Source organism: Eschscholzia californica, unplaced genomic scaffold (genome assembly GCF_041429995.1).
Source record: "Eschscholzia californica isolate CP2 unplaced genomic scaffold, dmEscCali1.0.p SCAF_1, whole genome shotgun sequence".
Lineage (NCBI taxonomy): Eukaryota > Viridiplantae > Streptophyta > Magnoliopsida > Ranunculales > Papaveraceae > Eschscholzia > Eschscholzia californica.
The window spans coordinates 19,743,047-19,770,372 of record NW_028238198.1 but is presented as its reverse complement, the minus strand read 5'-3'; the positions used below and the strand labels follow the sequence as shown (position 1 = coordinate 19,770,372).

Below are 27,326 nucleotides of genomic sequence, written 5' to 3'. Positions count from 1 at the left end.
TTTTAAATATAAATAAAAACACTTGTTAATATTAATTTATTACTTAATATAAATAAAACTATTACGTCACATAATAACTTTCTTTCAAATATAAATAAAAATATTTGTTAATATTAATTTATTACTAAATATAAATAAAACTATTAGAGAGTAATAACTTTCTTTTAAATACTTTTATTAAAGATTTTTACAATTGTGTTATAAAATTTTGTGTATAGTAATTTAAAAAATCTTTTTAAAGGTTTGATTTAATTTCTTTTCATTTTATTTATGTTTTCTTAAACTTTTCGTTCTTTTTTTTAATTACTTCGTTTACTTTATTATACATTTGATACTTATAAGCTTTAAGATTTTATGTATCTAAAATATTTATGCATGTTTTTTTCCGGTAAATTAATAGTTTTAATATTAATAATTTTTATAAGAACATGTACCTACTTAATGATTATAATTTTTTTTCTTTTGACTACTAAATATCAAAATTCAAATATCTAAACATGGTTGTCCTTGTTTTAACCGGCTTGTAATGTATTCATATAAAATATGTTTCTTCATATTAAAAGAATATATTTTACTTATCTAAAATCTATTTCTTTACCATATCAAGTACAAATTCTTGATATAAATAGTTATCTTCTACTTGTTATATATGAAGCTTCTTTAGAGTAGAATAATCATATACTTTGTACCTCCCGTGTATCACGACGTTGGAAAACTAAAATCATTTATTAAGCAAAAGGTAGAAAAATATAAGGTCATTGTGCATAAAGAAATTCTCGTACTTAACGAAAGCTCTAAATTCGAAGACTTTGACATTACAGACGGTTTAGTTATACAAATATTTTCAAAGATTAGTCCAAGAATGGTAAATGAAAAGGTTAATAGTTAAGACTCAATTTTGAAGCTTAAGATGAAAATCAACCAAATTAAAGGTGTAGCTCTCTACACTATCAAGAACTTACTCTTATGAATGTAGTAATCAACAATAACTATTCTGTTGACGAATTTGTAACTAATACTCCTCTAAAGTTCAATTTATTAAATCCCTACCAAATCTATGTTTCTTTATAACGTTTCTTTTAAATATTTTCATTAAGTTTTTTTTAATATAAATAAAACTATTTGTTAATATTAATTTATTACTTAATACAAATAAAACTATTACAACGCATACAATGGGAGTAATAACTTTCTTTTAGATATTTTTATTAAAGATTTTGACAATTGTGTTATAAAATTTTGTATATTGTTAATTTAAAAAATCTTTTTAAGGCTTGATTTAATTTCTTTTCATTTTTATTTATGATTTCTTAAACTTTTCTTTCTTTTGTTAATTAATTCGTTTACTTTATTATACGTTTGATGCTTTTAATCTTTAAGATCTTATGTATCTAAAACATTTATGCATGTTTTTTTTACGGTAAATTAATAGTTTTAATATTAATAATTTTTATAAGAATACTTACTTACTTAATGATTATAATTTTTTTTCTTTTAACTACTAAACAACAAAATTCAAGTATGTAATACAAATTTATATTGCATTCTACAAAATCTTTTTGGGCGCCTCGTTTGATTCCTTTTCATTTACATTAATGTTTAATATTTTTGTCCATCTTATTTTACTTTATTATAGGTTTAATACATTTTAATCTTGAAGAGTTTATATATCTAAAATATTTATCTACTTAATATTAATATTTGTTATAAAATATTAGCCTATTTTCGGTTGAGTTATATATTTAGTTTTATAATGATTAAGACATTACATGTGCTGATATTCTTCTCTTATTAATATAATCTACTTTTATTTTTTAAAAAGTTGTGTATTATGTGATCTTGCTTCTTGAACTCGCCTTTCATCTTAAAGTAATTTGGTAAACCTATACCAAGTAAATAAACAGAATTTATGATTACAATAAAATTAGAACTATTTATCAGATGAACTTAATTTGTATGGTAATGGTTGAGAACATAAAGAAATTTTGATTTGCCTATTCCAAGGTTTACTCTTGAACGAGGTTTCTTCAATAGCGCTTCACCAACTTTCACTCAGATTATCTAAAATTTCTTCGTATAAACAACGATTGCAGATACCGTACCACTTGATTTATCATTCTGTTATTTTCACTTTTAATATTATCTCACATTAGTGGGATTAGAATTCAATAATTAGACTATAGATAGATAGATAGATAGATAGATAGATAGATAGATGTGTGCTATATTATGTATATGGATTCATAGTAGTTTGATTCAGAATGCAGAGCTTGAAAACTCATAAAAATGTGATAATCAACCATGCCAGCATTTGCTTAACTAAAAACATCGATTATCGGGGTTGATTTACCATTCCTTAACCACCAGGGACAGAACAAGGATTAAAGATCAAAGGCGGCCAACATAGTACGAACTCTATTGTTTTGTTTGACAAATTATTTACATTTTTTATTTGTAGTCCTTTTAAAAGAAATGGTTCTTATAATTTGAAATAAGAATAGTACTATCGTTAAAATTATGATTTCGATTAACCTCATTTCACTTTCATCACTTAAGAACGTCTTGAAAATAGAAGTTTTTGAGACAACTTTTGCTAAATGAGTCACAATTTGCTTTTACTGTCCAATCCATATGAATGGTTGGTCTATTTTCAAACTCAAAGAGAAAATTCTCGATAAAAATGATGAGGTTTAAAAAAAAATTGTTAATGTTTTTTAAATTCAAGTTCAGTATTACCAATATTTAACAAGACTAACCGATACCTTTCATTTAAGTTTGTAAAAGATAGTAGATGGTATACATAGCATTTTCAAGCACCTCTAGATAAGTCTTAAATTACGCATACAATTTAAAATTATGCTATTTCAAGAGACCGAACTCGAACGACCACTTAGGTCATTATCACACTGTCCAACCACGAAGCCTATAATACTTTACAAACACAATCTTTTTATTAACAAGTAATCCTTGCTAATTATGGTTATAATGGAGGCCACTAAGACTATGTTAAGGGGGCACAAAGCCCTATAGCCTATGTAGTTCTGTCTCTGAATGACCTTTACATTATTTTGACACATAAAATCAGTTTTGTTGTAGACAATCTCATTTCGATGGTGAGACGAAGTGTGGTGTTCTTTTTAAGACCTGTACGTAGTGAGTGCCTTTTAACTCCGTGAGTCCAAAAAGTGTCAAAGTAGATAATATCACTAGAAGACTAGCCCGCATCATCTTACAACAAGTTTTGAGACTTGAGTTGTGTTTTTTTTTTCTAATAAGAGACCACGGGCAGTCCCAACCCGTGGGCCTGCTTCAGACGAGCAGGCCTAACTCGCCCGTTTGCCACCACTAAATTGTGCCTATATAACGTCTAAGAAGTAAGCCCCTTTATGAGAAAAGCCCATGATTACGAATCTAGGTTTCAATATTCAGATAATCACCAGCACCAAACCAGCACCTTTAATCTCCTTAATCTCCCCACCTTTACAAATTCTCATGAACAATCATAAAAAATTATAAGAATGTAGTATTCAACCCACTATATACTTCATTCAAAAACCCACTATATACTATAATGTCAACCACACTAACAAGTCCATTTTATCTTTAAAACACAATTTCCCTAACAACATAAATGGATATCTAACCATTTTCTAGGACAAAGACATTCACAAAATCTACCTTGAAACTTTACTTAACCTTAGGTCATCTGATCGTTGATTCTCAACATTTCACGTATAAGTTCTGCAATTTCAGATTTCGAAAATAGTTATATTGGTGATTAAATGTGCTATGACCCATCACTACCAAGTAAATGACTAGCTTAGATTTTGTTATTATAATTGTGAAGTGAATGAACTCACTTTGATTATGATAGAACCGTGAAGAATGGAGAGAGAGAGAGAGAGTGATCGGTCGACAGAGAGAGATGGAGGAAGAGAAGACAAACAAATGAGTAAACTCAATGATATTTCTCTATGTATATTTAGGGTTACAATTGATACTATATATAGGTTATTAAAGATAAGTACAACTAGAGATACAAAAGATATTTATCAAATCTAAGTTAGTTAAGATCATGGAGGAGATCTTGTTTGCATGGGTTGCATGGGTCGGCCTTGATGTCGCCGAGCTGGTGCTTGTGTCGGGTATGTGGGTGAGAGACCCATAATACTCCCCCTCAAGTTGGAGCGGAAATAGAAAGAACGCCCAACTTGCCAATAATCTTCGAAAACGCATCAGCTCCTAAAGGTTTGGTGAATATATCTGCAAGTTGATCCGTTGTCGGTGTAAACTTAGTTGCAATGAGGTTTGTTTTAAGCTTTTCCCGTACCAGGTGACAATCTATTTCAATGTGTTTCGTTCGTTCGTGAAATACCGGATTGTCAGCGATGTGAAGAGCTGCGCGATTGTCACAGTGTACCGTCATAGGAGAAGGATGATCAACTCCGAGGTCTGTAAGGAGATATTTGAGCCATTGTAACTCACAAGTAAGGGTTGCCAATGCTCGATATTCTGCTTCTGCGGAGGAGCGTGCTATAGTGTGTTGTTTCTTTGATTTCCACGATAATGGACTTGATCCAAGCATCGTGAAATATCCTGTCGTTGATCGACGGGAGGAAGGACAACCAGCCCAATCTGAATCACAATAGCCAGAAATGTGGAGAGAACTGGTTGCAGAGAAAAAAATACCGTGATCTAAGGTTCCTTTAATGTAACGGAGGATACGGTTAGCAGCTTCTAAATGAGCAGTGGTTGGTTGCTGCATAAATTGACTTAAGTTATTGACCGCAAACGAGATATCAGGTCGTGTAACTGTAAGATAAATTAAGCGACCCATCAATCTTCTATATGGAGTCGGATCCGGAATATTGATTCCGTCCGTTGATGTGAGACGGAGTTTCTGTTCCATGGGAAATGGTGAAGGCCGGGCTGCAGTGAGACCCGAATCCTGAAGAATATCAAGCGCATATTTTCTTTGACAAAGAAAAATACCTGAAGAAGAGCGGGAAACCTCTATTCCTAAAAAATACTTAAGGAAACCAAGATTTTTAAGGGAAAACGTATCCCCAAGAAAATATTTGAGCTTGAAAATGGCCGATTCATTATTTCCTGTGATTATAATGTCGTCCACATAGACCAGTACATGAATAATAATATCGGCTTTGAAGTAAGAAAAAAGGGAATAGTCTGATAAAGATTGTTTGAATCCTTTTTGTATGAGAACTGAAGAAAATTTCGAGAACCATTGTCTAGATGCTTGTTTGAGGCCGTATATTGATTTATGAAGGCGACAAACACGTGTCTCCCCCTTGTTGGAATAACCTGGAGGTAATTTCATGTATACTTCCTCATTTAAGTCACCTTGAAGAAAGGCGTTATTTACATCTAATTGATGAAGAGACCAATTTTTGATGGCTGCAATAGAGAGAAGGACACGAACAGTTACCAATTTAGCGACCGGGGCGAACGTGTCATGATAATCCAGCCCTTCTATTTGCGTATAGCCTTTGGCGACTAGCCGGGCTTTGTAACGTTCGATCGAGCCATCGGGTTTATATTATATTTTATAAACCCATTTACAACCTATGGGACGTTTGTTCATAGGAAGAGGAACAAGTGACCATGTGTTGTTTGATTCCAAAGCCTGAATTTCTTTGGCCATGGCCTCTTTCCAATGTGGAAATTTCATGGCCTGAGAAAATGAGGAAGGTTCATTTTCCGAAAGGACTGAAGCAAGAAAGATTTTGTGGTCCGAAGATAAGAATTTATCAGAAAGAGAATGTGATAATGGATAAGGAATATCGGAGTTTGAATCAGAAAATGGGAAACTCGGAGTGGCACATATATAATCGTCCAAGTGGGAAGGTGGACGCCGAATTCTAGAGGGACGAGTTGGGACTAGTCCCTCGGTGACTGGGATTGAGTCAGGATTGACCAATGAGTGGTCAGAAATTGAAATCGCAGACGAGTTGCTGATCGGTTTGGAAGCATGATGTGGAGAATTGGCAGAGGTGCCTATAGAATCAGATGGAAGTGAAGGGGAGACCGGGCTTGCGGTTCCTGTAGAAGATCCTCCTGAGTCAGCTAGAGTGGCTGAGGGCACAACAGGTGATGAAGGCCCTGAGGTTTGGTCAGGTACTATCGGCACACCAGTAGGTGGGCGTGCCAACGAAGAACATTCTGTGGGCACCCCAGTGGCTGGTATGGCCGAAGGGTCAACTGTTGGGAAGATGAATGTGCCATCATCTTCGATAGAGATGAAGGGACGTGGTAATGCTTGTGTGATAGAAGAATGAGATGACATGGGAAACGTGGATTCGTGAAAGACCACATCACGAGAAATGATAATTCGGCGGGAACGTAAATCAAACAATTTGAAATCTTTTTGTCCATGTGGGTAACCTAAAAATATTGCCGGATTGGCACGAGGATCCATTTTGGTAATGGGTTTTGGTGTTCGTACAAAACACAAACAACCAAATACACGAAAGTGGGAGAAGGTAGGTGGTGAGCCAAGTAATTTCTCATGTGGAGAAAGACCATGAAGAACGGGTGTTGGTAACTTATTAATTAGGTAGATTGCCGTTAATACGCATTCACCCCAAAAAGATAATGGAAGGCTTGCTTGAAGTCGGAGGGATCGAGCAACTTCCAAAATGTGTCGGTGCTTACGCTCAACGACACCATTTTGTTGCGGAGTGTAAGTGCAACTACGTTGGTGTAATATTCCTTGAGTGGAAAACCAATTTTGTAGCTCCTTCTTCATAAATTCCGTTCCATTATCGGAACGAAATATTTGAATTTGAGGGAAAAGAGTATTACCGTTTCCCGAAGAAATAGAGTGGATTTTTTTATTGAATTGGGTCGTTACATAATTAAAAAAATGGATGATCCAATTTGTAGTGTCCGATTTATTATGCATTAAATATATCCACGTACATCGAGAAAAATCATCGATTAAGGTGAGGAAATATCGACACCCGGACGTGGAGGGAGTTGAAAATGGTCCCCACACATCCGCGTGGATAAGTTGAAAAGGGTGAGTAGATTTAGATGTGCTAATTGGGAAGGGTAATCGGGTTTGTTTAGATTGTGGACAAATTACACACGGAACTTTATTTTTATTGATAATACTAGAACGCATACAAGGAATACGAGAAATAAAATTCTTATAACGAGAAACCGAAGGGTGACCTAACCTCCAATGCCATAAATCAAAAGAACTAACAAGATTATTACTAATAGAACTAGAAATTGAAAAGATCCTAGGTTCCGTGCGAAGCAAGTATAGTTCTTCATGACATTCACCAAGTCCAATCGTCCTTGTCCTCCGTAGGTCCTGAAAGACACAATGAGAAGATCGAAAAATTACTTCACAATTAAGTGATTTAGTAGTTTCGGAAACGGAGATGAGGTTAAATTTAAAAGAGGGTATATGAAGAACATTACGAAGAAACAATGTAGGGGTGAATTTAATCGAACCTATATTGTGAACTCTCACTCGAGTACCATCGGGAAGACGAACAAAATAATTGTCGGGAGCCAATGAGTAAGACGAAAAATAAGAAAGATCGGAACAAATATTTTTAGCCGCCCCCGAGTCAACGACCCAAGTGGCGAACGAAGGAGAAGAAGTACCTGTCATGTTGACCGCCGGGTCTTGCATAGTGGAGGCGCCTGTAGGCAGTGACATTTGGGTATTCCTTTGCTGGTCCAGGAGTGTCAATAGATACTTGTATTGATCAAGTGACATAGTTGTTGCTGCAGGCACCCCTGCGTCAGGAGCAATAGAAGAACCGTGGCTGCCAATGGACCTGTTTTGTTCTTTGGTGGGTAACCATGTAACTTGTAACAAGTTTGTTGAAGGTGACCATGAAGCTTACAAAAATCACAGAATGGACGAGGTCGTTTCGGACGAGGTTTGTCAAATGAATCCACTCGGTTTCCAAACCGAGAATTGTTATGGCCGACGGCTAGAGACGCCGCTTCAACATCAATTAAGGAAGAGTTCACAATGTTTTGTTGAATCTCTTCTTGTTTAACAAGAGAGTGGATCTTTAAAAGTGATGGAAAAGGATCCATAAGTAATATCTGGCTTCGAATAGCCGAGAACCGGTCGTGAAGACCTTGGAGGAATTCCATGGCACGATCCTGGTTAGCACGATCCTGGTTAGTTCGATCAAGGATCGATTTGCCATGACCACAAATGCAAGGATCAATAGCCATTAAAGACAATAACTCGTCTTGAAGAGACTTAAGACGAGTAAAATAGGAAGAGACATCGGAAGTTTCTTGTTTAAGCGACGAAATCGCTCTTTTAAGTTGAAACACTTTCGGAGCGTTCGTGTGATAAAACCTATCGTATAAATTTTTCCATATGTCTGAGGCAGCATCATCATAAAGGACAGATTGACGGAGATCGGGATCAATGGAATTTGTGATCCAACTAACCACCAAATCATTACAACGTTCCCACGAGTGGAGGTCGTTTGGATTGGTTGGTTTTGGAATGGTTCCATTGACAAAGCCGAGCTTGTCTTTAGCTCGTAAGGCCTTGGTCATGCCTCGAGACCAAGACGGATAGTTATCTCCACTAAGTAGAGGCGTTAATATCACCGTAGTTGGTGAGTCGGAAGGACGAACATCATAAGGAGATAGAACTCGGTTTGGAGCTTGCATAGTTGTTTCAGAGGTGGTATCTTCTGGAGTTGTCATTGAAAAAAAATAAGAGAAGTGGCTCTTATACCATGTGAAGTGAATGAACTCACTTTGATTATGATAGAACCGTGAAGAATGGAGAGAGAGAGAGAGAGAGTGATCGGTCGACAGAGAGAGATAGAGGAAGAGAAGACTAACAAATGAGTAAACTCAATGATATTTCTCTATGTATATTTAGGGTTACAATTGATACTATATATAGGTTATTAAAGATAAGTACAACTAGAGATACAAAAGATATTTATCAAATCTAAGTTAGTTAAGATCATGGAGGAGATCTTGTTTGCATGGGTCGGCCTTGATGTCGCCGGGCTGGTGCTTGTGTCGGGTATGTGGGTGAGAGACCCATAATAATAATAATCTATTTTTATTCTTTAGGAAGTTGTACATTAGGTGATCTTGCTTCCCGAACTCGCCTTTCATCCGAAAGTAATTTGGCAAACCTATATACCAAGAGTATATAAACACAATTTAGAACAACAATAAAAAAAGAACTAGTTGGCAATTCGACTTAATTTGTTAGTAATGGTTCAGACAGAAAGAAATAAATATTCTTACTTCTTCAAAACCTCCTCATTTGTTTCACCATTTGGAAGAAATTCTGATTTCCCTATTCCAAGGTTCACTCTTGAACTAGGTTTTTTCAATAGCGCTTCACCAATTTTCACAAGATTATCCAAATTTTCCTTCGTAGAAACATCGATTGAGGATACCGTGCCACTTAATTTATCATCCTGTTATTTTCACTATTAGTATTGTCTTACATCGGGTGGCATTAGAATTCAAGAAGTATATATATATATATATATATATATATATATATATATATATATATATATATATATAGATAGATAGATGTGTGCTATTTTATGTACCTGGATTCTTAAGTAATTTGATTCAGACTGAAGAGCTTGAAAAACAACAGAAATGTGATAATCAACCATGTCACCACTTGCTTGACTAAAGACATCGATTATCGGGGTTGATTTACCATTCCTTAACCACCCGAAAATGTTCCATTTAGCGGCTGTCTTAGCATTATATTTCTCTTCTATCTTTGCTGAACCAGTCCCTAACGATATAACAAGAAATCTGCCATAGTCCATGGGCTTTAGTGGAAAGAAGTCTGGGTTTTGTTTGAACACTTGCTTGGTAACTTCACTTATAGCAACCAAAGTCTGCAATATTGAAGGGATAAAAAGTAAATTAGCTAGCAGTCATTATAATGGGGCATGATGTCGTGACACGGCCCACTTAGTACTCGTCGTGGATCCGCAACAGTCTTTCCCAAACATATGCGTGCCTAGCCAGGTGTATACATTGACTAATTCAACATGTTTTGTCCGACTATTGTCTGGGTGACATGGTCCACTGTGAACCCTAAGTTAGTCTGGTGCAAAGCTCGAATAACGATAAATGCTAATGTGAGAATAGTCCCACATGGGAGAAGGGTATCTAACAACCAAGAATATAAGGTCTAGGTGCTCTCCACTCATTGCCAATTGGTTTTTGAGTTGGATGACCACAAACTTAACAGTTAATTTCCAATAATTTGTTTACCGGGTTATTACATGCGACACCACCATCAATGAGGTTGAATTCTCGGATATTTCCATTTGAATCATTGTTTTGAAAATAATAAGCAGGAAGAAAAGTTGGTGCAGCAGAAGTAGCAATGCATATATCTGATAGTCGAGCATCCAAAGATGGCGAAGTTTTCACCTAATTAGACGTAAAATTAACATAACAATTATTAACTTACAATGTTTTCTGCCCTTAAAAATTGATTACAGTATTTTATTTCCAATGATGATATGATTTGAGGAAAATTGGTTAAACATACCTCGTGAGTAGAGAAAATAGTAGGTTGGAGTAGCTTGATATCAAAAGTGGGAATAACAACACAAGTCAAGGCTTGATGTAATCTAGTCTCTCCAAGTTTTTCCTTTATTATTCCATGTAAATACTTCCCATCATATTTCGGTCCACTTATCATCCCAAGTAAATTCATCACTTTACCACAAATACCACTATTATGAATACCAACCAAAACCAAATCAAAATTGTGATTAGTGAAAGTTATAATGGAAATGGCCAATTGATCACCTCATTAGACAGAGAGAGATGGACTATATGGTGTCAATCATCTTTCCCGGACGGTCTATTATGAAACTCCGGGCATTATGGGCTTGACTTCGAAAAAGATGCAAACAAGATTTAACAGCCTAGCATGTATCTGTATCTCGAACCTAAAACCTAGAGGGACGTAGAAACCAACGTGGTAACCACTAAGGCCGTTGTTTTTGGCTTTCAAGGTAAAGGTTGTTTTGTAATAAGGATCAAATCTTTAGACAAATAGATCTTGATTGAGTAGTTATTACCTCCTTTGTGGGAAAATTTTAGGTGTATTGTCAAGGTAGAATTGCTTAATTTCTTTGGCAGCAAAAAGGGGACGGTTGTTTTCATTTGGGGCAGTTAACATAGCCGTTACAAGACCACCCGTACTTGTCCCTGATATCACATCAAAATAATCTGCTATTCTTGCATCCTCACCGTCCATTTCCTGCACATCAAGATAAACAAGCAGTCCAAGACAATGGGATATATTTGAGAACTATCTTTTTTGAATTATTCCAATTTTACATGTTTCAAAATTTTCAATCATCCAAGATAACATATTGTTGGTGAAAAGGTAGTTACGGTTTTTGTATCGTTTATAAGTAGATGCTAACAGTAATAAAATATATCTAAAATATCCGCAACAAATAAACATATGGCGAGCTAAACGATTTTTTGTTAACTTGATTCTTGTCATACATGCAATTTTTGTTGTCAAATTCGAACAAGATTCTCTTTTTATATGCACAAAAAAGTTTGTTGTTAAATTTGCATAGATTGTCTCTTAACTTGGTTTTTTTTTCTCAAAAATATTGTGCAAGAGATACGAAGAAATAATGAAATATTTTGATGGTAATTAAACAACCCGAAAAACATACTTGACCCAAAATGTGTTCAATCATTACTACAAAATTGGCATACTCGCGTAATGCGTTTGACACAATTGCATTATATTACCTGGAGTTGGGACTCGAGGAAAGCAAGAATGGTGCTAGGGATAATTCCCCTAATTCCTCCTCCATCAATACTAAGAATGGTGATTAGGTTTCCATAAGTAGGAGGTTGTAGACTAGCTCTCTCCATAAATAAGTGATCACTAAAAATGGATTGTACTAGAAATTAAATGAAATTGAAGCTATGAGAATTGAAATATTTGTAAGCAAAAAAGAGGATCCAATTCTAGGGAGATCACCAAGGTTTAAGGACAAGTTCAATTTTCTTCTAATATTGAGAACAAGTACTACTACTTAAATACAAGATTACCTTTGAAATTGGAATAAGAAATGAACTTTTTTTCCTAGGTCAAGCCAATGTGGAAGACATGAACTTTATCCTTTCATCTAGGTGTTGAATGATTCTTAAGATTACCTCATAAGTTGAAATTAATTCGAAATCTTCTTTGAAATTTTTTCCCAATTATTAATTAATTTTGTTTCGAGAAAAACATTTATTTGAAAACTATATACTGGACTACAATAAATTTTGCTATAGGTCAGTAGGATCTAACAATAAGTGGATATATGACGTACAAATTTATCTATTGACCTGTGGGATATTGATTTAGTCAATAAAAGTTGAATTTTATAACTTATCGTTTTATTTTTATTTATTTCAGAATATTAATAAGTCGTTCAATCTAGTGACAAATCAACTTATCCCACAAAACGTCTAGGTTAGATTTTTTTAAGATCTAGATGTGCTTGCCGCTGAAACATTAAACCGCATATTACTCTTCGTACTAAATAACTCATTAATAAACACCCCTACATAGCATAAATAGAATGTGAAGATATCAAATTGAACCAAATTTTTAAGTTTGACATGCAATGTTTATCCCAAGCTTTAGCTTTTGGAGTGGATCCTATTCCTTCTTGTATTCTTATTCATAGTTTTCACGATATTCCGTCTAACTATTAATAGTTTATCCGAAAAGGTCATTCAACTAATTACGTTTATAGGCTTATTTAAATATGATATAAGAGTTTGAGTATAGAATGTGTCAATTGGATAAAACTAGGGTTAAAGTGATGATCGGCCAAATATTGATGGCTAATGAAGAATTAGCCCTTGTTTTACTTGTTTAAAAGGTGATGGTGGCTTTTCCAATGGAGAGACTATCCGTTTCCAGATGTACTATTGTAAATATGTAAAATAAAATAAGAATAAAAATACCTTCTTCACAACTCATGTATTTACTACAATTACATTACCTCCTCGTCGTCCTCGACCTACCCCACATTAAAATTCAACAATTTAGGGTTTTTTTTTGGAAATATTGCGATGTTTTGTGATTTTGCCTCTCTAACTGTGGTGTAATATCTTTTAGCAATATATTATTTTTCTTAAAAGAAAAAAAAATAGCCCATTTTTGTTGTTAATTTGTTATGTCAATTCGAAAAAAAAAAATATACATCCTAGCGTATCATTTGAAAATACTGTCCGTGTCCATAGGGCACGGGTACACCCTCGTTCATTTACATTGCCCATTCTAATTGGATAATTTTAGAACTCATAAAGAATAGAATAGTTTTGAAAATTGTATCATATCTACTTAGTTGAACGAAACGTAAAGAATTAGGGCTCAATTTGTATACAACATCTATGTCTGTTGAATTCAATCCCAATCCTTAGTTATTTTTTATTTTACCAGTAATAATCTTCGTTATTTTATAAATTATACCTAAATCCACTTTCGTGTATTGGAAAATGAGTTTTTTTTTTTTCCCCAAGAGTCAAGGCAATATGGAAGAACTGTCCTTGTACCTTAACCTAGGTGTTGAATAATTCTATGAAGTACTTCACAAGTTGAATGTTTTTCAAAATCTTCCTTGATTTCCCTTTATAATTAAATTAACTTTGTTTTAAACAAGTAACCTTAGTCACTAACTTGAAAATATAATATGCAGTACTTAATTAAATTATGTGAAATAAAAACAATTGTAGGTATGAGTTACCAAATGAAGAGGGTGACTTGTAAATTCCTATATTGACCATTCGTTTTATTTTTCATTTTATTATAAAAGATGAATAAGCAGGTGTTACATCAATTTTCTTCAAAATAGGTTGTTGGATATTGAACTTCCATTTAGGGTCCGTTTGATACGTGAGAAAACCTTGGGTAAGAAAATTAACCTTTTCTGATGGGAAAGACTCTTCTGTAAGAAAAGGCACAAGGTTCTTATTTAGGGAAATAACTTATCGATCTATTTTACTATTATTTTCGGAATTGTAGAGTTAAAGGGGTTCCAATGAGATTTAGATGTCTTTGGCCCATTTTAAAACTGTTAGTAGGTAAAAAAAATTATTGCGAATATTTTATTTACCGTGGATGATCATCACAAACTCCTATGATCTTAAGTTTTCACTATTATTTTACCAAATTTTTAACTCTTGTATTAAAGTTGTAATTCTTTAAAAGGATCCATGTAACAAATTCTTAACTAATGAACATGACGTACCACAATAGAGAAATGACATACGAACCGAAGTGATGATTTGAAAATTGGTCATCCATTGACTTAGGTCAATAAGTCAATAATAGACCTAAACGAGTCAGCCTGTACCAAGTCCATAGACTAGTTGAATCTGAAAGACGTTTGCCACTCACGCTCAGAATTTAGGGGTCGGTACGGTTGTCTTAAGCGGCCCAGCTTTGACCCGATTCAAATACAACTAGATTTTTTCCTGGGACTTACGAGAAGACTAGGGAGTCTACGTAAGTGGAGCGGAATCTCGAAGGGGGGGGGGGGGGGGGGGGGTGGAGTTACCGACTTAATCCCAAATTTTATCAAAGATCCTAGTATGTGAGGATCTAAAGTATTTATTAAACTCGGGATTCAAGAGTCTTTCAAGGAGGAATCATCTCCTAAATAATATACAAACTCGGAAACATAGTCTATCGAGAATCCTTGAATAAGGGAACTCCTAAATACCAAAGGTACATGATATAGGAAACCTAATATCTTCAAATTAAAGAAATAGCAGTTTCAAATCCAACACGATGGATCTTAACCGCCTCGTCAACAACGCCTCTCTACAGTCGGTCAAAGCAACGTTTAAAAAGCGATCAAATCATCTCAAAGCGGACACGTTGCGAAACATATCGAGTAAGTCTCCAAAGGTATACTCAACATTGAATTCTTTAGTTGCAAGGACAATCTGACTGTCTTGAGCGTCAGATAGATTTCCGAGTCCTTGCAGATTTCGCCCCCAGATTGAGAATAGCAAAAGCGAAATTCGATGTAGCAGTCTCATCACTCAAAACGGGATTCAACATCACGATCTCACTATTCTGACTGATACCAGAAAGAAAATTTTTGACATCAACAATAAGAATAAGTTGTTGTGTTCTAGTAGCTTCTTCATTGTCTAATCTCAATCTAAAAGACCATGTTGACCACCGTAAACCATGACTGTTACATTATGACAGAAAAACAGTACGAGATTCTGATTTTTTCAAATAAAAGACCCATGGCCCGTCCCCAACCGTGGCCCTACTTTTGACGAGCAAACCCAACTCGGCCCGTTTGATATCACTAAATTGGTGCCTATGTGAAATCTATGAAGTAAGCCCAAGTTTTTCCTCGGCCCGTTTGATACCCACTAAATTGGTGCTTATATAAGGTCCATGAAGTAAGCCCAAGTTTTTTCTTATAAGCCCATGATTACGAATCTAGTTTCCAATATTCGGATAATAACCAGCACCAATATAGTTTTCTTGCTCATTTTGCCGCCATTTGCGCAATTCCCCCTCCAAACCTGCAACTTCAATCTCCTTCTTCTTCTTCCCCACTTTATAAATTTTTCATGAACAATCATCAATTTCTCTTCTTCCCCAAAAACCCATGAATAATATGATCCGCCTTTGTACCAGAAACCATCGTAATCTTCTTCTTCATCTTCATCCTTCTTCTCCTCCTTCTCTCTTCCGTACAACCTCATCATTCTCTTCTTCTTCAATTCGTCAATCTCAAATTCCGACCCAGTATTCATCCACAAACAATATTCAGAATCCCCAACATGTCCCCAATTCTTCACCACCAATGCTTCCCCTTTCTTCTTCTCTTTCTCTACCCTCTTCTTATTTCTCTCGTAAATCCCTAATTGCTCTTTCTTTAACCCTAGTTTCTGCTCTTATTGCTTCCACAGCTTTTATTGCCTCAAATGAAGGTTCTTTAAAGAATGATGATAATAATAAGAATAAGAATTATGGGTTTTCTTATGCTGATCTTGAACACCCAATTGAGAAATCGAGAAATTCAATGATGAGATTTGTTAATCAAATGAAACAAACAGCCATCGCAACAACTGTTTTATGGAAATCATTGAGTTCTGTTTTGTCATCAGCTAATCAAGAAGTTAGATTAGGGTTTGAACTTAGGGTTGCTTCATTACTTGCTGATATTGTTGCAGCAAATGAGAGTCGTAGGTCTGCCATTGTTGGTGCTGGTGGTGGTGCTGTTGTTGATTGGCTTTTGGAAACTGTTTCTTCTTCTTCTTCTGTTGATAATTGTAGTACTCAAGCTGAATCTGCTAGGGCACTTGCTTATTTGATTTCTGATCCTAATGTTTGTGAAGCTGTACTTGGAAGACCTCATGCTGTTCCTTATCTTCTCAAGTTTATCTATTCGTTTCAGCCAAGTCGATCGAAAAAGGTGAGTGTTTTTGCTTTGAATTTGATTAAGAGATGGTAGGAGAATTACTGCATTTTAGTGCAAAGTGTATATCTTGATCCTTTTAAGTTCCACTCTTAGTTTTATGCATGCTAAACTTGATAAATTTAGGTCAAAATGGAATTGATAGGCAAGTAACAATGTAGATGAATTTTGTATATGTGCACACTGTCTACTATCTTGTAAATCCCACAAACATTGTAGTCGAAGTTTGAAGTTGTCTTCGGTCATCATCCATTTACAAAGTAAATGACCAAATGTGAGATGAAGGATGGGTAAAACCAAACTTGGAGCTTTTAAGGGATTCCGTAGTTAGGTTATGTATTTCTACCACAAGAAATTAACTTGGTTATTTGGATTACTAGGCATGACCCGTGCCTTCGGCACGGACTAACAATATTGTAAAGCACTTTGTGCATCACAATATCGTGGAGGAAGAAAATAATTTACGATTTTTTAAAGTCATTTGGTCCATGTTAGGTACTTCTTACTCCAAAGAGTTTGCAAACCGTTGTAATTCCCTATTTACATGTTGAATGTTAACAACCCTAGTTGGTCCAAACACACCATATTCTTATTCTTTTTAGCAAGTAGAAAGAGCTAACCAAGAATAAAAAAAAAACCCTAGTTGGTCCAAACACACCATAGACGTAATAAATTTCAAAGAAAAAAAAAAGAATCAAGAATATGATAGAATTTGAATCCTTAACTTTGTTTTTATGAAAAATTTGGATCCTTTCTAAATTACGTCTATTAGCTCAAAATATTTTCATCACTTTTTCAACAGTATTATATATGTCAACGAGTATGTAATCAAATTTTTACAATTTTTCCGAAGTTTTGATCCAAGGTCACCAATTTTTTTAGTTCATCATCAATTTGTAAATTTTATACTTTGTTCGTAAAAAGATAAATCCAATTAGAAAAAGCAGAATAAACTATGAACTCAATCTTAGTTTATTCCTTAATTCATATCGATACCAAATTTTTCTTATTTCATCACAAGTTACAAAATTAGTTTAGCAATGTATGATATGTGAAACATATAAATAGATAATGAATACAATTATACTTCCCATCCATATAACCATCTTCTAGATAAAGAAAGAAAAAGAGGTCACAACAAAGCTTAGAGAGAAAAATACCAATAATTTCATGAGAGTGCATGGTAGAAATGTAGAGATAAAGAAAATTCAATTTATGAAAATTTATGGTTGGGTGTTGTCAAGCTAACGAATGTTATCCCAAGTACCTAAAAGGTTTAAGCTCTAACTTCACTTTGATAAGCTACTGCAATAGTGCAATCCGTAGTGCATAATAGAAAAATAAAATTTCCATACCACCCTAATCTGATAATGAATATCAACTCTTTGTAATCAACATTAGCTTCCTGCACAAGCAAAATATGTTAAGTAGAGTAATATAATAGAAAATATAGTCATAGATTAATTATATTCTTCAAATATAACATACCTTCGAAAATTGGTATATCGAACAATTGACTATGGTATTAATGTCATCATGGGTAATAGAGAAAATTAAGTGATGACTAAGCAAAGAGAGGAAAACTCAACCCACAAATCAAAGGAAAGCAAAAGTGATTCATTATTTTAATGAAACACAAATAGTAGAGACATATATGGAATAAAACATATTAGCGATAAAAATAATATGAACATTAAGTGTTGCTTATGTTACCCACGACGCCATTTTGACGTATTTAGACCTGTAAGCGGGTTCGAATAATAGATAGGTTTTCTGGTCTTGACATTGACACTGATGATAGTGAACTTTCAATTGCATGGTGTGCAATAGACCTTCACGTATGACATGCTAACACCTTCCGCGCTTCTGACATCCGAACAAATTCTATGACAACGGGGGCACACATAGAGTTTATAAACAGAGATTGGTGTTGGGCTTTTGTTAGGGAGTGTTGTTACAAGCGCATCACATGAAACCAAGATTGTCGGTGATATGCCACTGTTGGGTATGTCTACAAAGATCAAATTTATACTTTCTTAACTCAGTTTTTAAGTTTCATTGAAGGTAATTTTGCTCATACCAATTAATACTTAACTAATAAATTTACAAAAATTGGGCGTACTGATAGAAATTTAGTAATACTTAGCTCTCTAGGGTTGGTCTTTCAAATAAATTTATAACGTAGGGAACTCTGAGTGGCTTGTCTGGTCCTAATTTGATGATCATAGATTTTAAATATTGAGAGTTGGGGTTGAAATTTTGTGATGCAAGTACTGATTGGCATTGATGATCAATTATATATACTTCATTGATGATCATAACTTCTATTTTATGACTTTCACGAGTAAGGGAAATCATCACATAAGTGGCAACAGTTAAGGGGTCTAAGCTAGCATCAGTGTATTACATATAATTCATGAGTAGTTACACAATTTTCAGTCAAGTCAATCAATGTAGTTGCTAATATGAGGAAGGACACAAGATTAGGAAGAAGACACAATTTCATTTGAATTACTAAAAATTGTTCTATATAGTTAAGGAAAGTGAATCAAGTAGCAACAAACGCAGGAAGATAGATACAGTGGTAAATTGTTAGATATAAAATTACTTCACTTGGACATTTTAGCGAATACTTTCTTAGCAGTGAATCACTTTCTCTTAAAACATTTTATTAACTGACTACAATTGAAATTGGGAAAAGAAAAAGAGGAATAGTTTACCTTGGAGAAGAAAATCCAATTACCAGCACAGAAAACCTAAAAAACACAATAATATGAAGAATTAGCAGGCAATATAAAATCTTGAGAACTATTGAAGAATAATTGGAGAATTATAAGCAAAAAAATTAAATGATTTAAAGAAATATATGATTCTTCATTTTCTGTAACAGTAGTCATTGTTGGGGTAAATTATGGGGAATTATAGGTTTCAGGAGGCTAAATTGAATTGCATATTAAAACATGTAACTGTTTTGAAAAGAGAAATACATCTAAATGAAGAAGAAAAATGAAGTAAGGAAGAAGAGAACTAAGAAATATAGAATGTTGAAAGGTTGTAATGGAAGTTGAATGATACTAAATATTGAAAGTCTTTTGAAGTAACAGTTATGATTAATGGAGGAAGAGGGAAATAGGAAAAGAAGACAAATGATAATAGTAGCTGAAAGGGTCGTTCTTCAAGCGCCCCTTGATATTGTTTTAACGACCCAAACAAAAATGATTTGAGTGTAGGTGTATTTGTCCAAGTAAGCATTGGGTTTGTCTCAATAAGCATGAGAATGCATTTATTTTATCCCAGTCAACAGCATTTATTTTGTCCTAGTCAACTTGAAACCTCCCTGTTTTGTTATATAGATGTTATTCTTAACGGTGAATTTTAGAGGATTTTTAATATATTACTTGTTGAGTGGCTTAAGCACATATTTACTTCAAACAATTTTTGTACCTTCTTCTCTCTGATTAGAGTTGGTGCTGTTCCGAATTGACAAATAACAACGACCAAAAGATATAAGAGGTTGATTATCTATCATTATTATCTTATCTTTGTAATGGTTTATTAACCTAGAATTGTTAACAAACATATAATTTGAGCTATTTTACTACAAATTCAATTTAAACCTTAAAATCTCACAAGGTTCTTCACATAATGATCATATCTATCTTTTTTTTACCATTTAGTTGGTGCTGTGATTTTTTTGATGTTTTGATCTTGGTTTCATATTGGAATAGAAACTTAGACAAAGTTCTCTGGAGAGTTCTGGAGCTTCCAAAGGTAGGAGCATGCTTGTGGCTGCCATTATGGAAATTGTCACCTCGAATGGTGATAGCTTAGACAAAGTATCATTTCAGCCTTCCTTGCCAGTAAATGCAGATATAAGAGATATTGCAGCAGCAATTGAAGTTATTGAGGAAGGTGGCATGCATCTGGAGGAGTCACATGAAAATGATGGTGAAGATGACGGTGGAACAGGATTACGAGGAATTGGCATGAAAGTTCTTGGAGGTACATCTGTTTTGGGGCTTTCAAGAACAAATGGACTTGTACACGTTGCTGATCAAGTAGGACCTGTTAGATATATTCCTACGACTATGGTGCTGCAAAAGGGTCAAGAATTGCAAGCAGAAGGAAGCTCAGTCTCCTTTTCAGCCCCAGGGCTATGGGATGATTTACAGTGTCAACACGTTGCTGTCCCGTTTGCAGCATGGGCCCTAGCGAATTGGGCATTAGCTTCAGATATTAATCGTTCTCATATTCAAGAACTTGATCAAGATGGAAATGCTGTTATGTCTGCCTTGATGGCGCCAGAGAGAACTGTCAAATGGCATGGGAGTTTGGTCGCTCGTTTGCTATTGGAAGACAATAACTTACCCTTATTTGATACTGTTCCTGATTGGAGTTCATGTCTTCTTTCTACTATTTCCCAAGCAAGTAAAACTGAAGACATTCCTTTGGTTCGGGTTGCTTTGTCAGCCTTTTTGGTTTCTGTTGAAAGAAGTCGTGGTGCCCAAGAGGTAGTAATGGATAAAGGTCTACCTTTAATGAGAAATATTGCAAAAGAGACTCAGAAGCATGGGGAAGTGCAAGAAGCAGTGGCTAAGGCCTTGGAATTGCTTTGTACTGGCGACATGCATTTGTCTCTCGAAGAAAGTCAAAAGTGGTCAAGTATTCTTTTGACCTGGGTTTGCGGAAAATTCTCCTCTGACAACCTCAGGGCTTCAGCGATGAGTATCTTATCTTACATACTTGAAACCTATGGACCATATGCCATCCCTATTTCTCAAGGATGGTTAACCCTAATTCTCAAAGAGATCCTGGTTTCAAGCAAGCCTACATCAACCAAGGGACAGACTCAACCTAAAACTGACAAAGTGCAGGTTCATAGATGTCTATTTTGTATACTTCATTCATTGTTCTCTTCCAAACATGGATATATTATCTGATTTCACTGCTGTCATTGCTCATAGTATATCTAATCCAACTAATATTCTACTTATTTGATTATATTTTGCAGACTCAAATTGACCAATCCAACGCTTTATTAGCTGAACAAAGCGCCACACAATTGGCTACTGCTGTTGTTAATCTATCAGGGCATCAATTGGGAACAAACACAGATTCCATTGATACATTCCCTCTTGCAGATCTTCTTTCTGTGGAACCATTTGCTGTGCCATTCAAAACTATGAATAAAGATAACTTGCGCAAGTTTGATGCTGCAGATTCTGCATCAGCTACACTCAAGGGTATCAAAGCCTTGACTGAGGTTTGTGCTGAAGATTCAGCATGCCAGAACAAATTAGCTGATCTTGGTGTCCTGTCTTTGCTGAGGCGTTTCCTATTGAGTGATGATTATGAACAGCTTGCTGCCATTGAAGCATATGATGCATCAAGGGTCCTTGAGATGCAGGAACGATTCAAAAATGCCCCTGGCGAACTTCCTGTTGTTAACGCAAATGATTCTTCAAGTGTCAGAGTTCCTGCTACAGCTCATGTTCGCAGGCATTCAGCTCGATTACTAACTGTCCTTTCTGTTCATCCTAAAGTTCGAAAGACAATTATAGCAGATGAAGCTTGGTGTAAATGGCTTGATGCTTGCGCCAGTGGGAAGATTGCTGGTTGCAATGACCTAAAAACTCAAAGTTATGCAAGAGCGACACTTCTGAATATATTTTGTCCGGAGAAAATTGTGAGAACTTCTTCAGATGATACTTCTCACGATGGGAATTCGGGAGATCAAGATAGTAAGTGCCCGCAATATGATAGCCTGATATTCTTGATTAACCCTGAACGTTCGCACTGGAAGTGTCCTGATGAAACTGATTCAAGCAATTCTCAACGTAGATCTCCATCTGCTAAAAAATCAGATTTGGGAAATGATTCATCCCCATATGATAAAGAATCTTCCAATGGTGAGTGTGCAATTCCAGGAAATTCCAACTCTGATAGTTTATCTTCTTCTATTAATGGGTCTGAGAATTGCTCACAAAGTGAGCTTCCATTACTGGATATTGTTTTTGTTCATGGCCTGCGTGGTGGTCCTTTCAAGAGTTGGCGCATAACGGAGAACAAATCCTCGACGATGAGTAAATCTGGTCTGGTGGAGAAGATAGATCAGGAGGCTGGGATGCAGGGAACCTTTTGGCCGAAGGAGTGGCTTGCTACTGATTTTCCTGATGCTCGGTTGTTTTCCGTTAAATACAAGGTCCGTTTCTGTATCTGGATGTTTTATATGTTGTAACTGTGTTCAGGTCCCTGAATCTGGTCCCAGGAACCTGCGTCCTTCATCATTGTCTTCGAAGAAAATGAAATCCATCAGTCTCTCACCATAGCAACTCTAGTAATTTCGAAGACTGTTTCCGGGTTATGACCCTCTGATGAACATACAATCTAATTGATTGACTCATCATTCTTGCAGACAAACTTAACTCAATGGTCTGGAGCTTCTTTGCCTCTTCAGGTTAGCGCTTTTTGTATCCTCTATTTGATCTTTATAAAACTGATTTACTGTATCTATTGTTTCTAAGTGTTCAATAGTTGGCCTTTTGTAAAATTTTTTTGCTAGATATAATTCTTGTTTTCGGACGGAATTCATGAATTTCAGACAAATGGATCTTTAATCTTGTAATCTTGTAATCTTGTAATCTTGGTCTTCTTGGATATATTGTATTTTGGATGCTAGATTTGTGAACATTGGGATCCGTGAAGCCCATAAAATTGAATCCTTAAACTTCTAATCTTCTTCTTCTCGGATATATATTGTTTAGGATCCTGTAAAGATAGTGAAAAATAGATATCCACCTGCATGAAATTTTGTATGAGATATACAAAGGCGTAAATAATATACAGATAACGAAGAGAAAATATTTAACTGTTGGACGGATGAATATTGACACATGCAATGGTCTACTGGGTTTTCCATGGAATTGACACACCTCCCACTCCCAGGCCCAGCACCATCTAAGTTGGTATTTTGATAATTACGGCTTCACCACTTAGAAGTTAATCATGATTGATTAATGATGTGTGGGCCATCAGTGAGATTTCTTTATCACTAATATTACATTTTAATTTGTATGCCCATTTGAAATTGTTTATCACCTTAGAGGTAAGAACAGTAAAAAGGGAAAAAAAGAAAGTTAAATCGACACACTATGCTCCTAGCATTTGTATGTCCCTTCCTTTATTAATCCTAATTACTAATTAGTAAAACTTGGTCTATTCCAAAAAGTAGTTAGGTTTCTTTCGTTAACTGGAAGCCAGCAGAATGTCATCTTTCCTATTTATCACTATGGTTAGTCCAACTTCAATGCCCCGCAAAATGATATTCTATATCGAGTATCTATAGTTTTACTGTGTTATTTCTTCACATTGTACATCAACCAGATTTGCTGACATCTCCCTTTTTTTTGTATCTTCGAAAACGGTGCAGGAAGTCAGCTCAATGTTACTGAAAAAGCTAATTGCTGCAGGCATTGGAGACAGGCCTGTTGTATTTGTGACTCACAGGTTATTGTTCAACTTTATTTCTCATAATGTCATGAATATGTAATGTGGCACTTACATGTTCCTACTTAAAATGTTACTTCCTTAGCTCAAATTTAGTGGTTGTGAAACGTTTTACTTCTGTTCCCTTTCACTCTTCTTCTTCTCTTCATTTCTTAAAATGTGACTTCCTTGGCTCAAATTTAGGTGGCTGTGAAATGTTTTACTTCTGTTCCCTTTCACTCTTCTTCTTCTCTTCATTTCTTCATTTTGCACTTATATGTTTTGACTTAAAACGTGAGACCCTGTATAAAATTTCTCACATACTGGATTCCTGAGAAAGAAAAAGAGCTTTTGGGCATGTATATCTCTTTCTCTCTTTTGAGACTGAGACATGTGAAGTAATATACGTTCTCAATACCGTGGTTCAAACACCGCACCACTTCTAAGAGTAGTAGCCGTCTTTCTTACACTCTCTTTCTGCTATCAGTTGAGGCAAGAGTACATGCCTTTAAGATTACAGGGTTAGCTTCTTTTCATCTGGCATTGAATTGTAAAAAAAGAATTTTTAAGTTCGAAAGATATGCCTTCTGAATTCTGATACAAATAATTCGTGGAATGTAAATGATCAACCTTTGAATTTTGATCCTGCTTGTGGATCTTGCAAGCTGTCGTCTTCCAATAGGTCGTCTATCTTGATAGATTATAAGTGGCACCTAAGCTATTTTTGTTTAGCAGCTGCGTCCTTATTTTCTCTTCATACCAGGAAGAGCTAATTGCTTTCAAATACTGGACTTTCCAGTTTATATAGTTTCCCCTAATTCTTAGATTAATATAGCAGTTATCATCAGTAAAGATAAATGAGATGGATTTTTGCATACTCATATTCATGGTCAGGATCCGAGTATTATACTTCAAAGCCGGGTTACTGTTTATCCAAAATTTTGATCTTTTTATTCATTCAACTTACAGCGATAAGCATCACAGTGGACATTCTTGGATACTAGTGGAAGAAATGACACCTTTTATGTTTTCCAGTTTTACTAACCTGCATTTTAGGTTGGATTTAGACCTATATTAAAGTGTTTCAACTTTTCTGCAGCATGGGTGGCCTGGTAGTAAAGAAGATGTTGTATCAAGCCAAGACAGAGAATCTTGATAAGCTTGTTAACAACACCATTGGAATTGTAAGTGTCCTATCTACTTGTAATTGTTTTCTTTCCCACCTACCTAAGCTAAGAAGTTATTGTCTCGTTTCCTACTTAGGTTCTTTGGTGGTTCTCCATGTGTTTTCAGGTATTCTATAGCTGTCCTCACTTTGGCAGCAAACTTGCAGACATGCCTTGGCGAATGGGATATGTGTTACGTCCAGCTCCAAGTGTTAGTAATCTTTAAAATCTTTGTCTTTGGTTTCAAAAAGTTTTTCATTGTCCACCCTTATTTCTTATTGTATTTATGTTTAGATTATCGAACTAGATGCCGCCAAACTAATATCGAGTAATAACTATTACTATCCCTTCTGTCTTGTAGATAGGGGAGTTACGAAGTGGATCTACGAGACTGGTAGAGCTTAACGACTTCATTCGTCACCTTCACAAGAAAGGGCTGCTTGAAGTTCTCAGTTTCAGTGAGGTAACCATAATTTCTTTTAAAACAGATGGGTCCCCGGCATTTTGAATTTTGATATCCTGATTTCTATCATTAATAGAACTTTACTGTATCATTCTTCAATGACTTTGATACGCTAAGAAGTGCTTTCTTTTACAGACCAAGGTAACTCCGATAGTTGAGGGTTATGGAGGTTGGGCCCTGCGTATGGAAATTGTGCCGATTGAATCAGCATATCCGGGTTTTGGAGAACTCGTTGTAAGTTTCGAACAATCATATTTTAGAAATTTTGTACTAGGAATTTAGGAAAGGAACTTATAAAAACAATGTGATGTAAGTGTCCAGAAACTTACCCATCCCAATAGGTACCTGTTTTACCTAAGGACACATGAGAAGTTTGTTCTGACCCCCTTAACCTCAGAAAGCTAATCTTGCTTTTAGTATGATAGATACTCCTAGGTGTAATGGCGTTCGCGATACATACGAAGTGTTGAATTTTGCGACTTAGAAAAGTCTGCTACGACGGTATAACCATCTAAGTATAGAGGCCGGGAAATTGGGCTGGACTCGGCCACAGCCTAATAGTCTGACTGAGCCAACCTACTGGATGGAGTTCGACCCAGAGGTTATTATACATGCAAGAGAGAAGAAAAAAACAAGATGAAGAACTAGATCTAGTTTGAGCAAACCAAATATGGTTCTCATTTTTTCCTGCTACTTTCTCAGTTCTCACTCTCTTTCTTCTTTCTAGTCTTTTTGGATAATTGGATAAACTTGTAGCTGGATAATGTGAATCGTTGAGCCGAGTGGCTTGGAAATTGGCCAACTCGGCCTACAAGTGACTCGTTGAATAGGTGCATCTAACTTTGAGTTGAAGTCCTACTCCGACTACCTAGTTACTCAGCTAGTGGCAATTGACGAGTACGCACAAGATTGACAAGATTCTACATACAAAGTCTCGCATTTTAACGAACGAGAGATAATTTTCACGGACATTACCATATCAATTTAACTATACAATTTAACAATTGGATTTTCTAACTAAGACTAGCTTCTTTAGTAACTATAAAAAAAAACATGTTCTGATAAACCGAATCACGAATAATATACAATATATGTAGCTCAAGTTACTCTTGTTCTTTGATTGTTTCGACAGGTACTGGATTCAACCGATCATATTAATTCCTGTAAACCAGTAAATCGCTCTGATCCGTCTTACAAGGAAATTTTAGACCTCTTATTCAAACTCAAAGATCGCGTTACTTGACTCCTAGCGTTCCACTTACAAGGTATTTGCTCATAATTTCTTTTCTTTGTTGCAAATACTCAAATGTATGTAAAGATGAGGCAACAATATAGGATGTAAATTTCTGCTGTAGAAAACCCCAAATCCTGGAAAAAGCATTTGGGTGAGTAAGTTAGGGTTTGATATTGATGTTATTTGATTTTGATCTAATATTTGTAGCCTTATTGTTTGTAGATAAATTACAGATCCATTCAGGAATAGAATATGTTCAATAAATTTGTATCTTCCTATTCATTTTAAATACCTTTCAATAACATATGAATATTTAGGCAGTGTTTGTTTTCTGTAAAAATTTGAACTAAACTTTGTTTCCATAATTTACTTGTATAATTTGAGTCCGAATTTTCTTCCCTATTTCGATCACATTTAATTTTTTTCAAATTCAGCTGAAAACACAATTGAATACAAAATTTATTATAACATCTGACTTCATTAAA

At 35.2% G+C, this 27,326-nt stretch overlaps 3 protein-coding genes across 3 annotated transcripts; 1 reads left to right on the top strand and 2 right to left on the bottom strand.

Annotated features, from left to right (window-relative positions):
- Positions 1–7,722: 7,722 nt before the first annotated feature.
- On the bottom strand, positions 7,723–8,715 carry LOC147564932 (uncharacterized). Its single transcript, XM_086642539.1, has one exon. It carries the CDS (start codon positions 8,713–8,715, stop codon positions 7,723–7,725), a length of 993 nt encoding a protein of 330 aa, XP_086498665.1.
- A 295-nt stretch (positions 8,716–9,010) lies between these two features.
- On the bottom strand, positions 9,011–12,066 carry LOC147564931 (patatin-like protein 2). The gene is made up of 7 exons (XM_086651316.1): positions 11,794–12,066; positions 11,100–11,281; positions 10,562–10,748; positions 10,279–10,440; positions 9,594–9,896; positions 9,277–9,452; positions 9,011–9,161 (listed from the first exon to the last, which is right to left on the bottom strand). The coding sequence occupies exons 1-7, from the start codon at positions 11,917–11,919 to the stop codon at positions 9,086–9,088; spliced, it is 1,212 nt and encodes a 403-aa protein (XP_086507442.1). The 5' UTR covers positions 11,920–12,066; the 3' UTR covers positions 9,011–9,085.
- A 3,422-nt stretch (positions 12,067–15,488) lies between these two features.
- LOC147564930 (alpha/beta-Hydrolases superfamily protein) lies at positions 15,489–27,123 on the top strand. Its single transcript, XM_086651315.1, has 10 exons — positions 15,489–16,490; positions 20,222–21,367; positions 21,505–22,695; positions 22,909–22,950; positions 23,923–23,999; positions 25,078–25,162; positions 25,272–25,355; positions 25,506–25,607; positions 25,743–25,841; positions 26,740–27,123. The coding sequence occupies exons 1-10, from the start codon at positions 15,681–15,683 to the stop codon at positions 26,848–26,850; spliced, it is 3,747 nt and encodes a 1,248-aa protein (XP_086507441.1). The 5' UTR covers positions 15,489–15,680; the 3' UTR covers positions 26,851–27,123.
- Positions 27,124–27,326: the final 203 nt, after the last annotated feature.

Excerpts from the sequence above, each read along its gene's own strand:
- LOC147564932 (XM_086642539.1), bottom strand. The coding sequence starts at position 8,715 with ATGACAACTCCAGAAGATACCACCTCTGAAACAACTATGCAAGCTCCA.
- LOC147564931 (XM_086651316.1), bottom strand. The coding sequence starts at position 11,919 with ATGGAGAGAGCTAGTCTACAACCTCCTACTTATGGAAACCTAATCACC. Across the intron at positions 10,441-10,561 it reads CTATTTTCTCTACTCACGAG|GTGAAAACTTCGCCATCTTT; the intron begins GTATGTTTAACC and ends ACGTCTAATTAG. Across the intron at positions 9,162-9,276 it reads AATGAGGAGGTTTTGAAGAA|GTTTGCCAAATTACTTTCGG; the intron begins GTAAGAATATTT and ends CTTGGTATATAG.
- LOC147564930 (XM_086651315.1), top strand. The coding sequence starts at position 15,681 with ATGAATAATATGATCCGCCTTTGTACCAGAAACCATCGTAATCTTCTT. Across the intron at positions 24,000-25,077 it reads GTTGTATTTGTGACTCACAG|CATGGGTGGCCTGGTAGTAA; the intron begins GTTATTGTTCAA and ends ACTTTTCTGCAG. Across the intron at positions 25,163-25,271 it reads TTAACAACACCATTGGAATT|GTATTCTATAGCTGTCCTCA; the intron begins GTAAGTGTCCTA and ends ATGTGTTTTCAG.